The sequence below is a fragment of the Corvus cornix genome, chromosome 5 (assembly GCF_000738735.6).
Source record: "Corvus cornix cornix isolate S_Up_H32 chromosome 5, ASM73873v5, whole genome shotgun sequence".
Classification (NCBI taxonomy): Eukaryota; Metazoa; Chordata; class Aves; order Passeriformes; family Corvidae; genus Corvus; species Corvus cornix.
The window spans coordinates 46,609,071-46,625,793 of NC_046335.1; the positions used below are offsets into that span (position 1 = coordinate 46,609,071).

At 41.7% G+C, this 16,723-nt stretch overlaps 1 protein-coding gene across 2 annotated transcripts in view; it reads left to right on the forward strand.

Annotated features, from left to right (window-relative positions):
* LOC104689501 (mucin-5B) overlaps positions 1-16,723 on the forward strand; it is a 41,811-nt gene that overhangs the window by 19,635 nt on the left and 5,453 nt on the right. Inside the window, exons 20-42 of one of the 2 annotated variants that reach the window (XM_039551954.1) lie at positions 1,688-1,826; positions 2,486-2,596; positions 3,044-3,223; positions 3,616-3,852; positions 4,706-4,862; positions 5,074-5,202; positions 5,632-5,716; positions 5,923-5,960; positions 7,046-7,201; positions 8,052-8,117; positions 8,442-8,534; positions 9,171-9,412; positions 9,924-10,101; positions 10,396-10,646; positions 11,073-11,256; positions 11,780-11,972; positions 12,626-12,804; positions 13,605-13,674; positions 13,822-13,943; positions 14,320-14,351; positions 14,785-14,962; positions 15,568-15,672; positions 16,303-16,343. In XM_039551954.1, coding sequence (XP_039407888.1) covers positions 1,688-1,826; positions 2,486-2,596; positions 3,044-3,223; positions 3,616-3,852; positions 4,706-4,862; positions 5,074-5,202; positions 5,632-5,716; positions 5,923-5,960; positions 7,046-7,201; positions 8,052-8,117; positions 8,442-8,534; positions 9,171-9,412; positions 9,924-10,101; positions 10,396-10,646; positions 11,073-11,256; positions 11,780-11,972; positions 12,626-12,804; positions 13,605-13,674; positions 13,822-13,943; positions 14,320-14,351; positions 14,785-14,962; positions 15,568-15,672; positions 16,303-16,343 — 3,166 coding nt within the window. The remainder of the gene's footprint in view (positions 1-1,687; positions 1,827-2,485; positions 2,597-3,043; positions 3,224-3,615; positions 3,853-4,705; positions 4,863-5,073; positions 5,203-5,631; positions 5,717-5,922; positions 5,961-7,045; positions 7,202-8,051; positions 8,118-8,441; positions 8,535-9,170; positions 9,413-9,923; positions 10,102-10,395; positions 10,647-11,072; positions 11,257-11,779; positions 11,973-12,625; positions 12,805-13,604; positions 13,675-13,821; positions 13,944-14,319; positions 14,352-14,784; positions 14,963-15,567; positions 15,673-16,302; positions 16,344-16,723) is intronic. The other variant, XM_010399678.4, reaches the window with a different exon arrangement.

The window sequence follows — 16,723 nt, forward strand, 5'->3', positions numbered from 1 at the left end:
CACCCGTGGGGCAGCCTGTGCTTTGAAGCCTTCCTCTTCATCGTGACAGCCATTGGGCTGCTAGTAAAAATAAAAGGGGAAGTATTTCTCTGCACCATGCTGCATGAGCCTGCACTTGGGAAGAACAAGAACTAATATCTTCTGTCAAATGATTTCCATCCTTTTCTGCTTTCCCACCAGCTTCAGAAACACCAGCCTTACCCTGGCTGGTCTGCAGCTGCCCATTCAATAAGGGGGATTGAGTCTGTGTCTGTTGCACACAGCTGAACCCTGAAAAACGACTGAATTTGTTCAAAGAGGAATTGCAATGGTCCTCCCTTGAGACTTGCAGTGCTTCCAGATGCATAGTTCTCAGGATAAATTAATACTCCAGTTGCTCCAATTTCTGGATCCAATAATGCTGCCATAGATTTCACTGTTATTACTGATCATGGTGGGTAAAATGCATTGAATCTTTATCCATTATTTAACAAGGATGAGACTATATAGTTCTGCCAAATGGATGCACAGAAAATAAGAGCTAGAAACACTTTGGTCTAAGCACCATTGGTACAGGCAATCAAGTTTAACATGTGAAGTCAAAACCTGATAAGCAGTTGTTGCTATCACAGAAGTTGCTATTAAGAAGTTTTATTGCAGTGAGGGCTTAGTTTTCTTATGAAAAGAGGACACACATGGGAAAGAAAATGCAGTCTCTGCATCAGGGCTGTAACAACTAAATTTTCTGTATACAGTCCTCCTGAACTAGAGGTAAGGTTTGTCAAAGTGTTGTGGGTTGACTTTGGCTGGACATTAGGTGGCCACCTAGCTGTTCTATCAATACTTTCCTAAGCAGAACAAGGCTGAGGACAAAATAAGACAGAAAAAACTCATGGGTTGAAATAAAGATGGTTTAACAAAGCAAAAGCAAAGACTGTGTGCAGAAGAAAAGGAAAATATTTATTCCCTACTTCCCATCAGCAGGTGATGTCCAGCCCACTTTCTAAGGAGTAGGGCTTCAGAAAACAAATATAACAATTGCCACTCTGTTCCCACCCCAGCCACCCCATTCCCTTAGCTTTTATTGCTGAGCAGACATCACATGGTTTGGAATATCCCTTTGGCCATTTGGGGACAGCTATCCTGTCTCTGTCCCCTTCCAAAACCTTGTCCCCCCTCAGCCTACTGGTGAGGGGGAGAATGCTGCAGAGACAGCAGTGATGCTGTGGGAGTGCTGCTCAGCAGTAGCCAAAACACTGGGGTGTTACCAACACCTTTCTAGGTGCCAGTGCAAAGCACAGCACCATGAGGGCTGCTGAGGGAAAAAATTCTCTCCACCTCAGCCAAACTCCAGGAAAGACAGAGGTAATATTTGTTCACATGACTGTAACAGAACTGCAACATGATTCCTCACAGATTATTATTCAGAAATGGTTGAAACGTTCAGTTCTTCACCTTGAATTTGTCTCCCCACTGTCTGCTGCCAGGACTCAATTATTTAAAATCTATTTGAAGGAAATAACAGAATAAGTGTGTCTGGGTAGTAAACATGACCTTTCTGATTGATGTGTCATCTCATGGCATGATCTCAGAACAGTTGAAAAGGCACTGCAAACAAGAAGACTTTTAATTATTCTGCTCCTGTTTGGGGTTAAGGAAAGCCCATGTTTCATGCAAACATTGTGATTCTTTGCATTTTGCCTCCCAGCACCTGCAACAAAAGGCAGTGGAACTGCACGGACAATCCCTGCAAGGGAACCTGCACTGTGTATGGAAACGGGCATTACATGAGCTTTGATGGGGAGAAGTTTGATTTCCTGGGAGACTGTGACTATATCCTAGCTCAGGTATCAATTTATTTTCACTTTCCCATCCATATGCTTTTCACAGCTTACACTGTAGGCTCCCGTCTGGGTAATTAAAAGGCATTCCTATGCAAAAATGCCAACACTGATGAGCAGAGCCTGCTCCCCTCCTCTTGTACCTAGAGCTGATACAGTGAGATTTTCCACGTAAAACAAAGCAAACTGACCCTCAGAAGTGACACAAGAGGGCACTGTGTTCATCATTTTCAAGGGAAAGGAATTGGTGTGGTGTTGAGAAGTGTTTTTCTCAGCCACCCAAGACTGACATTATTTTTGTTGTGACAGAAGAACACAGAGATTAACGTGTGAGCCTCATGCATAATAATTGCATGTAATGGGACAGCACTCAGTGAGACATTTTGTCATCCCCAAATTACAGTTGGTTTTGCTAATTTTAATAAAACACATTTTTACCTTTTTGGACTGCTGCCATGACAAGCCCTTAGTTTTGGTTTTTGAAAATCCTCGTCAAGTATGAACCTGCCACCAGGTCATCTTCCACCAGATTCTTCTAAAATTCCTAGAGTTTTGGTGAATAAAGAAGTCAGATCAGTGAGTCATTCATTTAGAGCTCTTGAAAATGCTTATGACTGGTCTAGGTGCCTGACAAGATCTAATAAAATGTTATCTGTTTTTCTAAGGATTTTTGCCCTAATAACATGGATGCTGGCACCTTCCGGATTGTGATTCAGAACAACGCCTGTGGGAAGTCACACTCCATCTGCTCCCTAAAGATCACATTGATTTTTGAGGTTTGTCTAGAACTGGCTATAACTAAGGAGCTGCAGTCTTGATTTTCTAGTAATTATTGTATCATCTTCTTAGATTCCAGCTCAGTTGCTGCTAGAGAGTACCTATAAGGAAGTCAAACAGCCAGCAAGCAAACGCAGGGAATTTGGGAAAGGTTTAGGTATTTGATGTTAACATAGATTGAACACTTCTGTGGATGAGGGGAAAGATGCAAGGAGTCAACAGCACTCCATGCATGTGCATTTGTGTGTGTGTGTGTGTGTGTGTTTGCATCTGTGACAGTAGGCTCTGGGCATCTGTGACTGTGGCTCACACATCTGGCAGTGAACCAAGACAGAGTGTGAAGATGACAGAAAAATAAGACAAAGAACAAGAGGCAGAGTGCCAGTGCTGTTGCACTAAGTTTTCTGTTTGATTTCCTTCCATGCAATGTATGTGTTCCTTTGTAGAGCAGTGAAATAAGGCTCTTGGAAGGAAGAATTCAGGAGATAGCCACTGATCCAGGAGCTGAGAAAAATTACAAAGTGGACCTCAGAGGAGGTTATATTGTAATTGAAACTAATCAAGGGATGAACTTCATGTGGGACCAAAAGACTACTGTTGTTGTTCATGTGGCACCATCTTTCCAGGTAAGCATGGGATGGACTGGCAGTTATGATTTCAAACTCAGAGTTGTGCATCCAGAACTGGAGCCCCAGAAAAGCAGGGCTTCAAAAAAAGTTTGGTTTAGTGGGCAAGAAGAAGCAGCAAGCAGGCCATATCTTGCACTGTTCAGTCAGTATGAAACACTCCAAAATATTTGGGGCTAGAAGTATTGGAAACACATTAAGAGAGTTTTTGTCACTTGAAGACCAGCTTTTTCTAAGCCATTTTTTAATGTCTATTTAGAAACTTGCAGCTATTTTGCCTTTACAGGTTCTATAGTTTATTTCTGTCAAAGAGTGAACTGCACTCAAAATAACCAAACCATTTACTGTGCCTGTACCATTACTGTACCATTTACTGTACACAAATTACACAGGGAAAAGTCTGTGGTCTTTGTGGGGACTTTGATGGCCGCTCAAGGAATGACTTCACAACCAGAGGGCAGTCCATGGAGATGAGCATCCAGGAGTTTGGAAACAGCTGGAAAATAACAAGCACCTGCTCAAATATAAACATGACGGACCTGTGTGCAGATCAGCCTTTCAAGTCTGCCCTGGGACAGAAGCATTGCAGCATCATTAAGAGTAACATCTTTGAAGCCTGTCACAGTAAGGTAATCCTGTTCTCTCATCCTCAGTAATTTCCCACTCGATATTTGTTGCTATTTTGCAGCACATTTTTACTATTCTAGGCTACTACACACTAGTACAAGGCTACCTCTCTCAAAACCTCACTTCACAGCTATGCCAGTTAAATCCTGTTGCCCAGTATTGAGGAAACAGCAGTGCCTGTTTTGAACAACTGAAGATAAAGAGCATAATAGTTGACCACCAGAAGCAGAAAGTTAGGTATCTGTGAAATGTAGAGATAAGTTAGTCTAGGACTGTTTGTATGGTCATCCTTGGGAAGTTCATTCAAGTTATCTAAAGAAACCAATTATTTGGTTTATTTTAGTCACAAATTCAATTAACATAAACAGAAAAAAAGCTACTCTTCTTAATTAGAATGTCTGTACAAAGCTTCACTGCACTTTAATAAACAATTTTAAAAACAAACTTGGCTTAATTTCCTTGGTTAGTTTATGTTGGCAATGGTAAAAACACAAGAGACATGAAGTTCAGTGGAAAAAGGATTTACTTTTATACTCATTTAACCACTGTCTCTCAGCTGGAGAGTGAACATGCTGTGTAGTTGTGCTAAGCCAAAACAAAGTAGTTCAGTCACTGGGAAGACATTTTGAGTGTAAGTGGCAGCATTACACATATGAGAATGGGAAGATTTGGAGTCCAGTTCTACCAGGCAGGTGAAAATAGAAAACTACCTGTTGTAAAAGATCATGGCTCCCTCATGACAATCCCAGTCTGTGACAAACTGCCAGTGCATGACAGAAATTCAGAGCCCTTTCCCTCATTAAGCGCAGTGCAGCAGATACAGCTGTAGTGACAGATCTGTCACTGTTTTGACAGGTGAACCCAATTCCATATTATGAATCTTGTGTGTCTGACTTCTGTGGCTGTGACAGTGTGGGAGACTGTGAGTGCTTTTGTACCTCAGTTGCTGCTTACTCGAGGAGCTGCAGCAGAGCTGGTGTCTGTATCAGCTGGAGAACCCCTGCCATTTGCCGTAAGTACTGTGCTGAAAACGCACAGAGAAAGCACTGCTCCTTGTGCTCAGGCACACGGGATAAAGAAGAGCAGAACACAAAACACTATGCATATGTGACTGAACAAGCTCTTTTTATCATGTTTATTTTATTAAAATCTTTTAAACAAGATTTAAAAATAGTCCCTGCCCCGTGTCTGAGGCCTAAAGGTTTTTTATTCTTCTGTTCCAGCTGTGTTCTGCGATTATTACAATCCACCTGATAAACATGAGTGGTTCTATAAACCCTGTGGAGCCCCTTGTCTAAGGACCTGCAGGAACCCACAAGGGAAATGTGGGAACTTGCTGTACAGTTTAGAAGGTAGTTCCTCCTTGACTTTAATGCAGTTTATGGGAGTCACAGCTGCTAGTCTGGTTTGAAACGTCTTAAGCATCCAGGTGACTGAAAGGTTATCCCATCTGTCGCAGAAGCTCATTGACCATGCCTTGCTAATTCCCCGTGTGATGGTGCCATTCATAGCACCATTTGCCTGTTGCCTTTAAATATATGGAGAGATAAAACACCATTCAATATAAATTTGCAAAGAATAATTATCTGTTGACAAACGGAGTAAATTAAAACTTTGGGGAGAGAGGTAAAAAGAGGACTTGGGAAATAATCGGTAGTAAAAAGAACATTCATACTGGAATCACATTCATTTGGGGATCAAATCTGTATTTGGTAGAGGTATTTATGTACCTTCCTGTATCTGTGTAACCCAGGCTAAGAATGCTTTGTTTAATTTTCCAGGCTGTTACCCAGAGTGTAGTCCTGACAAGCCGTATTTTGATGAGGAGAGCAGGGAGTGTGTCTCCCTCCTCAACTGCACTTCATGGTAGGTCAGTTGATGGTAAGAAAGGTAGAATAGGGCCGGAAAGGACAAACTAGGAAGTGTTTTGTTAATGTTTATAGGCAGTGGCAATTACCATTAAATCCTCCAGGAGTAAGCTTTTTTGTAAAAGTAGGTACAATTGCAGACATTGTTATTCCATGTACTAATTCATTTCAATAAAACAATTCTTTTTTACTCTTTCTCTTCAGTGACCCCAAAGAGAAACTATGCACTGAAGACTCCAAAGGTAACTTTCACCACTCTCACCAAGCACTGAGTGATGGCAGGACTGAAACAACCCAACATCACATTACTGCAAATGTATTGATAATAGGAGTCCAGATAGGTGGTTTAATAGGTGGATGCACAGCAGTGCAGATACAGTTTGATAAGCAAAATGCAGCCTTTGACCCCAAGAACTATCTAAAGGATAATCATATGGAGGAAGGAGAGAGGTATGATATGTGGGATTCATCTTATGCAGGGAAATACTACTTCTCCACTTTTCCACTTTTCCTTGATAGTCAGTGAAGATAGATAGATAGATTGATTGATTGATAGATAGTCAGTCTGTAGCAGGCCATTTGTGGTATCTCTCTTAATAAGTACTTTTAGAACAAGGAAAATTTTGTAGAAGTGCCGTTTCTTGACCAGTAATTTCATAAAATAAGCTAAGACAGCTTATTAGATAGATACATGTTTGTGTGCCTAAAGGACACATTTGGCTAAGGTAGAGTATCAGTTCATTCCCATATCTGGGAGAAATCACATCCCAAAATGCAGGATGACCCAGTAGACAACACATTTTCAATTTTGCTGATTTTGTTACAGTAGTAGATACACTTCCTTTGGTTCTTACATATACAGTCTCCAAAATCTGGAGAGTTTCTCATATATTTAAATGAAATTTTGTACCACTGCATGCTCCTCATTCACAGATGGAAACAGTTGTGCAACACCTCCTGAGCCAGTGTTTTGTAATTCAGAAAGACAGTAATCCCAGTCACATTCCCTGCCCAGGGGGAGTTCTCCTGTGCTCCATGCTAGGTTAGGGCAGTACCAGTTCTCATGCTTTTACCAACCAGTTATTCCTCTATGCAAGCTGACTCCAAGAAACACCAGCAACCAGAATCCAACACACTTTAAATAAATGAGACAGACTCCCAGCGCAGCTTCTCAAGTAGAAACTGAGAAAGTTTTTCAGCCGGGTAATTAATGTTTGATGCTGTGTGAGCTTCAGAAGGGTAAACGCAGTGTTTAGCTTGCTTTTCATTTGTATTTATACTGCAAGTGTTCTCTGTTGCCATGGCATTTTCTCTTTTGGTGCCTCAGTTTGCCTTTGCTGCCACAATGGGAAGACCTATACCTTAAATGAAACTGTGTACAGCCACGTGTATGGGACCGAGTGTGGCGAAGCTGTCTGTGGCCCTAATGGACAGATCATTAAAGCCCTAACCCCCTGCAGAACTCCACCTACACCAGCAAAAGGTACTAGATTGATAAGAGGCTTGGTGGTGATTCTGTGGAAGTCTGTAATGGTAATAAGATTTATCCATCTTGGAAAAAGACTCCTACTGCATGTCTAGGATAAGAACAGAATTTAAGACTTTTGAAGTTTCAAAACTGAGGGATCAGAGCTTGTGGGTCTTGTGGGGAGGACCAAAAGTGTAACTTTCAGAGATTCTTGCTGACCTTACTGTCAGTGAGGCTAAGAGACAATAGAAAGATTCAGAGATTTTTCACTACAACTTTTACAATAAGCTTGAGCATATCACATTTGACACTCTGGTGTTGTTAGTCCCAATATTTCATATTTCTAAATCTTGTTTTTTTCCATCTTATCATCTATAACAGACTATGGTTCTTATTGTACTGTTTTTTGCATTGGAATAAGTGAGTCTCATATGGGTCACTGGAATATGAAAATAAAGCTTCCTGGCAGTTAACTCCTGTTCAAAAGGGATTTTCCATAGTGAATGGAATGTGAAAAAGCAGAAAATAGGAAGCAAAAAGACATAAAAGAGAGTGGGAAATTTGCCACATGATTATTACAAATAAAAATAAGTGGCTAAAAAAAAATTTATTATCCTGGTAGCAAATTATACAGGAGCAACAAGGAAAAGTAAAAGTTAGCTTCTCTACTCATGTGATTGGAAGAGCTAAATACTTGATGGTGAGCCTGTGTGTTTGGTATTTACTGAAAATGTTAACAAGTGGAATAAGTACAGTAGAGTAATACCTAGAAAAGGAAGGATTATTGAAAGCAGACTGTAGGTGGCATAGTAAAATGTCTACTGGTAATGTCTAAGCATTGATCTGTCTCTATTTAAACCAACAGTTTCTTTAAAAGAAAGTATTAAAAATCCAAATGGAGTGCCACTGGAAATCACCTCTCCAAAGTCAGGTGAAGTACTGCAGGACTAGAAATGTTAAATTGGAATGAATAAGTGACAGTAGAAGGGGTTTTTATTGTATTCTATATAGAAAAAAAAATACATACAAGTGGGAGTGTGTGTGTGTACTATTACAGCACCATACCGTGTAATAGAGAGAGTGTTTATAAATACAGAGGATGGTTTGAGTGTGGACATGTACAGAATGTAGTAGGGGCAAAAAAATAGATTATTTTTTTCTCTTTTTAGTGGTTGTAGAGAATGTAAGAGATGTCATAGAGCTTGAAAGTAGAGTAGTGGAGGATTTTAATATAAATTGATTTGATTTCCCGCAGAACCACATATGCAATATGTAACATCTGCACCTCCCTCATCAGAGGTAGCCGCTCCCTGCTTCTGCAATGACAATGGACAATTGATACAAATGGGTAAGAAACCATGCGATTTTTTTTTTCTGCACCATTGACATGGAAAGATGTACTGATAGATGAAAGTGCTTCAGCAAGTGCTCATTCTGCCTGTCACAGTTAGATATTACCAGAAGTTGTTACATCTTTGAACTGTAGCTAACACCTTCAGAACTGCAACTGTCCCACATGCAATAACTTTGTTCTGGTTTGAACACCCCTGGTGTAAGGAAACTTATAGCAGTTGCTGATGTCAGCAGAGCTGTGAATCCCAAATTGCTGAACATGAGCTTGTAACTCACAGTAATAATCCAAAAATGGGGGAGGAAAGACCCTTCTTCATCTATTAGTATCTCCTGCTTCCCCTACCTCCTGGTGTGTGTGAAGACCAGATGCACTCCATGATGTATTCAGTATTGTCTCTTCTTGTACTCATTTTCAATTCCCTCTAATGTATCTAAGAGCAGAATTTCAGATTAGCCCTCAGCCATTTGGATTAACTGCTCTCCAGTTCAGCCCCTGAATTCCAGGAGCTGTACACAGACAGTGCCCTGAGCATGGCTTTTGGGTACAGACCCAGATAGTAAAATGCAGGGCTGAGTATGCAGCTGCTCTGTGATCAGGCCTTGGACTAACACTTGGGTTTTGCCCTTGCAGGAGAAAATGTTTCTCTGCCAGTGAACATATCAGGTCATTGTGCTTACTCTGTCTGCAATAAATCATGTCAGATTGAATTAATTTGGGCAGAGTGTAAAACTGGTCATACTCAGACCGTCAAGATATGTGATCCACATTCTGAAGCCTGTCCACCAACACCTGCTCCTGGTGTAACAAACCAAGTTCCTGCTCCCACAAGGACTTCTGAGAGTGACTGTCTTGCACTCATCCCTCCCAGAAAGGTGAGAGCCTTTGAAGAATATGTGTTTCATCATTCATCATTCCACCATTCATGCATTGCCTGCAGCCAAGATTTGGTGTTCTCCTCTGATGCTGGTATCCAGTACTACAGCTGGACTGTAGGTGTGGCTGAATTAGATGATTTAGAAGTATGCCAGAAACCACCACTGAAAGAATAAGCTGAAGATTCTTCTGTTCACCTGAAACACCTAAATGATTGTATGTTGGCAGAGCTACCTAAGCTGAACAAAGACTAGGAAGCCACATCTTGCAGTGTCCCACCACCAGAAGTGGTCAGGACCTTAATATATATACCAAAAAAAGTAGATATCAAGGCTCTGTTGATTCCTATATGGTTCATATTGCCTGGTTTCCAGAGCCAGAATAGACACCAAATATTGCCATGCTAGACAATTAACTGGATGGAATGTTTTGCTGTGTGTGATTTTAAAGCTTTTATTACATTACTTTGTTATTTGCCTCTCCTCTTTTTTTTTTTTTTTTCATTGATAGTTTAATGAAACATGGAATTTTGGAAACTGCCATACTGCCACTTGCCTGGGAGAAGGAAACAACGTCAAATTGTCTGTCATGACTTGCCCACCTCAGCAACTGAAACTCTGTGTCAATGGTTTCCCGTTCACGAATCACTCTGATGAAACTGGTTGCTGTGAAGTCTCTGAGTGTCAGTGTAAGTTGCAGGAGAATTCCTGAAATTTATGTTATGTTCAGCAGGGCCTCAAAAAGATAAGTCTATCTGGTCAACACCTATATTATGTTCATATCAATTCAGTAAGATACAATGCAATAGAAATGCCATCTGAAATTTCAGCTGTTGAAAGCAGATGTCCTTGCTAGGGTAATTTTTCTGTATCAAACTGGATATTTCATCTCTGACTGGAAGTGAGTAAAAAGGTTAAAACCAGCTTGCACTCACAGGAAGCTCAGTAAAGCCAAACTTGAAGCCTGTCATTCTGTCTTCTAGGTATTTGCAGTGGATGGGGAAACGAGCATTATGTGACTTTTGATGGAGCATACTACCATTTTAAAGAAAACTGCACCTATGTCCTTGTGAAGTCAATTCATCCTGACTCTCACAACTTCTGGATTCACATAGACAACTACTACTGTGCTGCCACTCGTGGAGCAATTTGTTCAATGTCCCTTATCATTTTTTACTCCAACTCTGTTGTTACTCTGACACAGGCAATGGAACATGGAAAAGAAACAAACTTGGTAAAGTATTGTGCTAAAATGAATTCTCAGTATTATTTTGCTGTAGTTATATTACTGTACTGTTAAATGCCCTGTCACAACAAAGAATTAAGCTTGTAAAATATGGAATGGGTAAGAAATGCAATTACTTTGCTTCTTCGCTTTCTTTTTTGCTTTGTGTCAATAAAAATCTGTATGTACTAAAATTCTGGGAAATTATCACATAACTGAAAATTGTGGGTTTTGTCCTGATATGAGTATCCAAATATAAATTGCAACATATTAAAAAGGAATATTAGACAACTGCTTAATAGACTGCCGGTGACAGACATGATTTGGTTCACCTAAGGTCTGAATTTCTGCTGCCCTGCTTTCCAGTTGCACTAATCATGTACCTTACTCAATGAAAGAGTGTCCATAAAAACCTTTTGTTTCTTTTCTTTTTAGATTTTGTTTGATGATAAGAAAGTTGTCCCAGACATTTCCAAGAATGGTATCAGGATAACCAGTTCTGGCCTTTACACCATAATTGAAATACCTCAATTAGAGGTTTACATCTCCTACAGTCGACTTGCATTTTACATAAAACTCCCTTTCAGCAAGTTTTATAACAATACCATGGGACTCTGTGGTGAGTGTCCTCATCAGCTGACAAAAATCAATGCAGCGAATTTTCCTCCTTCTTTCTCTCATTACCTTGTAAAATCTCTAAATGCTTGCAACTTCACTATTTCTCACAAATGTTAATAAATTTATTTAATGGAAAGACACTATCAGGAAATGGAGTTTTAAGTCATATCCTTTCATTCTGTTCAGAGTCTGTTGGTGGATGGACACAGAATTTTTCTAAGCCCTTCCTTTTCGTCATATCTACTTCATATAGAAATGTAGGAAATCTGGAGAGTCCTGTGCATCTCAGTTACTCTGACCGCCAGGAGAAATCTATCAACCAACACATCAATTCTGGTTTTCATGAGTAGCTGGCAAACTGTTTCTTTGAGCCTTCTCTTCCTAGAAACTATTCTTGTGAACTTACCAGGATCCCACATGTTGCTCCCTTTGCACAAGGAGGAGAACTTCCCCCCAGGTTTTCTCTAAAAGAAGCTTCATCAGCATCAATTGTCCTTGAACGGTCACTTTTATATTGCTATCAGGTACCTGCACCAACCAGAAGTCTGATGATGCTATGAAGAGGAATGGTGAGGTTGTTGAGTCCTTCAAAGAGATGGCATTAGATTGGAAAGTCCCACATCCTACCAACAGATTCTGTAATCCTGGTGTCTCACGACCATCAAAGATTGAGTATCATCAGCATTGTGTGCCTTCTAATCTGTGTAAAATCATCTGGTAAGACAACTCCCAAAAGTAAAAATAAGTTCACAAGATAATTTTGTGCTTCACTAAATGTCTTGGGTTAACTGATTCTAGGATATGAAGAAAATATAAAGTCTTGCATACCTTGTAAAACTGGGTGCAGTGAACTGATGTGTGTGTTCTTAAGCTTGGCAGATATTTTTCAGCTGCATCAGCAAAATCAGTTCTCCTTTAATAGAGTCTGCTTCTTGGCACTCCCTCTGCCTGTCAGTTCTAGAGAGGCCAAGTGGGAACTAGCTATAATTCAGTACCTGAAAGCTCTGAATTATATGGAATGCAGTAAAAAAATAGTTAGAAAATGTGTGTGTCTGTATTAAAAATAATTTTGTGGTTTAAAGCAGGATTTTCAAACATGCTAACATAAAAATATCAGCATATAGACTTATAGCTATGAGCTGTGTAGGAGCCTTTGCAGGTAGCAGTCCAACATAATATTGTTTCCTTTCAAAGCATTGTAAAGAACGGCAGATAACGCTCATACTTTATTAAGTTGTGTGGGTGTATTGCCTCTGAGAACAATTTGTAGTTGTACCTTGAGGCTTTGCCTGGGGCAGGGGGGATGGTTTGGCTCGGAGTTGAATTCTTCCTTGGAAGTAGCCCAAGGTTTTTCTCCTTGTTTTGTGAAGGACCCTGACAGAGTGCCATGGTGTGGTCCCCCCTCAGCCCTACTACGAGGCATGTGTGGCCAGCGGGTGCTTGGAGGAGCACCCCAGCACGGAGTGCCAGAGCATGCAGACCTACGCGTCCCTGTGCGGGCTCCACGGGGTCTGCGTGGACTGGAGGAGGCTGGCGAGCGGGCAGTGCGGTGAGCCTGGGAATGGGAGTGGGGTGAGCCTGGGAATGGGAGTGGGGTGAGCCTGGGAATGGGGCTGTGCGGTGAGCCTGGGAATGGGGCTGTGCGGTGAGCCTGGGAATGGGGCTGCGGTGAGCCTGGGAATGGGAGTTCAGTGAGCCTGGGAATGGGCAGTGCGGTGAGCCTGGGAATGGGCAGTGCGGTGAGCCTGGGAATGGGAGTTCAGTGAGCCTGGGAATGGGCAGTGCGGTGAGCCTGGGAATGGGACGGCGGTGAGCCTGGGAATGAGAGTGCAGTGAGCCTGGGGAGACGAGTGAGCCTGGGAACGGGAATGTGGTGAGCCTGGGAATGGGCAGTGTGGTGAGCCTGGAAAACACCCCCTAGAGTGAAGCAAGTCTGGTCTGCTCTGTCCTCACCTGCTGCTCTGGACCTGAGAAAAAGCAGGAACAAACCAAAGAGGTTGATCCAGTCCAGAACTAGGGCAAGAGGGAACCAGGCCCACAGTAGCTCAGCCGAGGAGTCCCATGTGTTCCCCAGCGCTTGGACACTAGATGGCAACCCACTGCTTCTCTCTGCCTGCTTTGCCCTGCTCGGGGCACCCCACGAGTCGGAGTGAGCACTGCTGGTCTTGTCACTTGCACGTTGTTGGCCCCGTCGCCCCCTCTTGCTGGAGCTGCAGGGACCCCCTTGCCCGGCTGTGCACACCCGGGAGGTTGCTGCGGTAGCCTGGACGCTTTGTCCCTTCGTGTCCCTGCATCGGAGGGTACACATGGGGCTGGGCTTTTTAACTTGTATGTTGCAATGCTCCACAGAGGCCAGCTGTCCTCAGGATCAGGTGTACAAGCCATGCGGGGAAGCAAAAAGAAACACTTGCTTCAGCAGGTGGGTCATTTCAAGTTTTTCAAGTCCATAATGTGAAAACTGGCAGGGAAGTTTGAAGTTGACATTCCCTTGGGATTTAGGTGTCTTGATTGCCCTGGGCTACAGTTTTGCCTCTCATTCATTCTCATTTATATCCTAATTCTGTAGAGGAGTTGTTATGGACACCCTTCCCTCCCAAAATATCACATCGCTGTTGGTTGAAGGATGCTACTGTCCTGATGGAAAAATTCTGCTGAATGATCATGATGGCATTTGTGTGTCTGTTTGTGGTAAGAAATAGTATAAATGGTGCTATGGGGAGTGGGGTTAAGAGCCTGACTAGAAGTGCATGTTAAGGGGGTTGTTTTGGGTACAGAGGAAATGGGGGAGACCTTGTTACTGACCTGTTCTAGTGAGGCTGGAAGCATTCCAGATTGAGAGTTTCTGCCTGCTCTTGCATGCAGAAGGTGCAACTTTCAAAAGAACAAAGAGTAGCATGTTTAAGAAGTTTTTGGGTTTACAACCTGTGACTTTGCACTCTGAATTTCTCTTTTTTTTTGTGGCTGATTCTCAGATTTCAATACTTTCCTTCTGTTCCTGTTTTCCTGCTTCTGTTGTTTTCCCTGATTCAGTTACCTTTAAAATAACATCTAATTCATTTTATAGGTTGCACTGCACAAGATGGCTCAGTGAAACAGGTAAAAGAAAGGAAAATACTGTCTTTATACTGTATCTGGGTTCTGTGACCTCCTACAAAAATGACCATGAGTTGTTTCTTTTCATTCTAAGTGAACTGCAATGACAGTGGGGAGAAAATCAAGAAGATTTTATTAACTCCAGAACTTGTTTAATCACTTGAGGCACAGACACAGAAGGAGTAGTTGCTGGGAATCAGTTTCCTGGTAGAATCATCAGGCTTTCCTCCTGGAAACACATAAACCTGCAAAGGAAGGTGGCAAATAATGGAATTTTTTCTTACTGTTCCCTTCTTCTCCCTCTGGGATTTGAACTGCAATTTTCCTACACAATAAATTAGGTTGACTCAGCCCTACACTGTCTTGCAGCAGGCATTCATTGATATAATGCTTCCAGGTTTTGCTCACTGAACTGCTATCCCTCTTATTTTTATAGCCTAGAGAGGCTTGGGAGCATGACTGTCAATACTGTACTTGTGATGAAGCGACCTTGAACATCTCTTGCTTCCCCCGCCCTTGTGCTAAATCTCCACCTATCAACTGCACAAAAGAAGGCTTTGTACGCAAAATAAAACCACGTCTGGAAGACCCGTGCTGCACAGAGACAGTCTGTGGTGAGTGGATCATTCACATGTCATCATGTGGCATCATGTGCCTTCAGCAGTAATCCCCAAGGGAGATGTGGTGCCCCACAGGTACCAGATTCACGTAGGCACATTGGAGTGGTAATTTCTTCCATCTACATGCCAGGAGCTCTTGCTATCAGAAGAGAATTCCTCTGGTGCAATTTGTACTCTAAATTAGTGCCATGACCTGGCAGATACTTACATTGGAAAATCCCCTGTGGATCATTGGGATCACCAGGTGCTCCACAGGATCCTTTGGCTCTTGTCTTTCTGAGATGGGAGGGTGATCTCTCCACAGAGATCCACCCAATAAGGGAGGATGTGTTCATCTTCCAGGCTTCCCTAAGGCTTCCTGTGGAGGTTCCTGATACATGTTTGCGCTCAACTTTGCATTTCCACCCTCCCAGTCCCAAATGCCCACCATAGCACAGGAGTAGCCGGCTCCTAACCCTGGCTATTCCCAGTATCTATTTCAAGACAAAGGATAGGGGACCCTGGTGATAGTGATAGGATGTTTTTTTTCAAGCTTTGTCTGCAGGTAATGCTGCTGGATGGGATGCTTTGGCTTATTTTATCTCTGCTGTCTATTGCAGAATGTGATATAAAAACCTGCATTATCAACAAAACAGGATGTGACTTAGGTTTCCAGCCAGTAGTTGCTATGTCTGAGGATGGTTGTTGCCCTATCTTCTCCTGTAGTAAGTACTTCATTTCCTTAAGGGGTTTTATTCCTTGAGGTATTTGATTTTTCTAAATGAGTTAAAATCAGAGGTGGTAGCTTCTTCCTTTCTCAGCCTTTACAATTCAGCTTTTTTTTTCTTTCCTTTTTTTTTTCTTTTTTTTTTTTTTTGGAATTGGAGTAACTGGTGCAGGTTTTCTGTAGCCAGTATTCAGTGAGTGTAAGTTATTGACCACATACGGAATGATGGTTAAACTGAACCCATCCAGAAGCTCTGCTGCCAAATTATATTTCCAGATTCACACACATAAGCCCATTGGCTTTGTTACCAGCACAGTGGTTAACAATAAAGAAAAGGTCAAGTAATTTCAAGTATGGGTAAAAAAACCATGAGGCAAATAGATTTTACCTTACGGAAAATACCAGCATGTAGAATTATCCCCACTTGAAACATAACATCTAAGCAGATGCTACATGTGAGCTTCTGAATAACAACTAGTACCAGTACTAGTTGCTTTTTTTTCCTCTTTTCATGTGTGCTATTAAGTTCAGCTCTACTCTTTGACTTCTCTAAATCACTCACAATTCAGAGATGAGAACAGTAACTGCATCATTCCTAGCACAACCTTTTAAATTTTTTTTCTTACAGTACCAAAAGGAGTATGTATTTCTGAAGGAGTTGAATTTAAGGTAGGTCTTCTTACAGACACTTCTTCCTATGAGTTAATGCTGCCTGAGTCAGAATTCTCTGAAGTTTTTGTTGTCAACACTCATACAAAAAGCAGGATTAGATTCTTCCCTGCCAGTAGTCTTATGTACTACTGGAAATGGGCATTGGACTAGGTGATTTGCAGAGGTCCCTCCCAACCCCAAGCAATCTGTGATTCTGGAATAGGTTAGTGAACAGGTAATGCCAGAGACCAGTAACTTGCTTACTAAAAGAGATCTTGCCTATGCTTTAGAGTTGATGGGTCAAAATTGTGATTGAACACAAATTTTAAATCTCTTTGAATGTTGTAAGATTATTGCTTGGTCAAACTGAGCAAAAATAGAGGCTTAGAATTTATTTA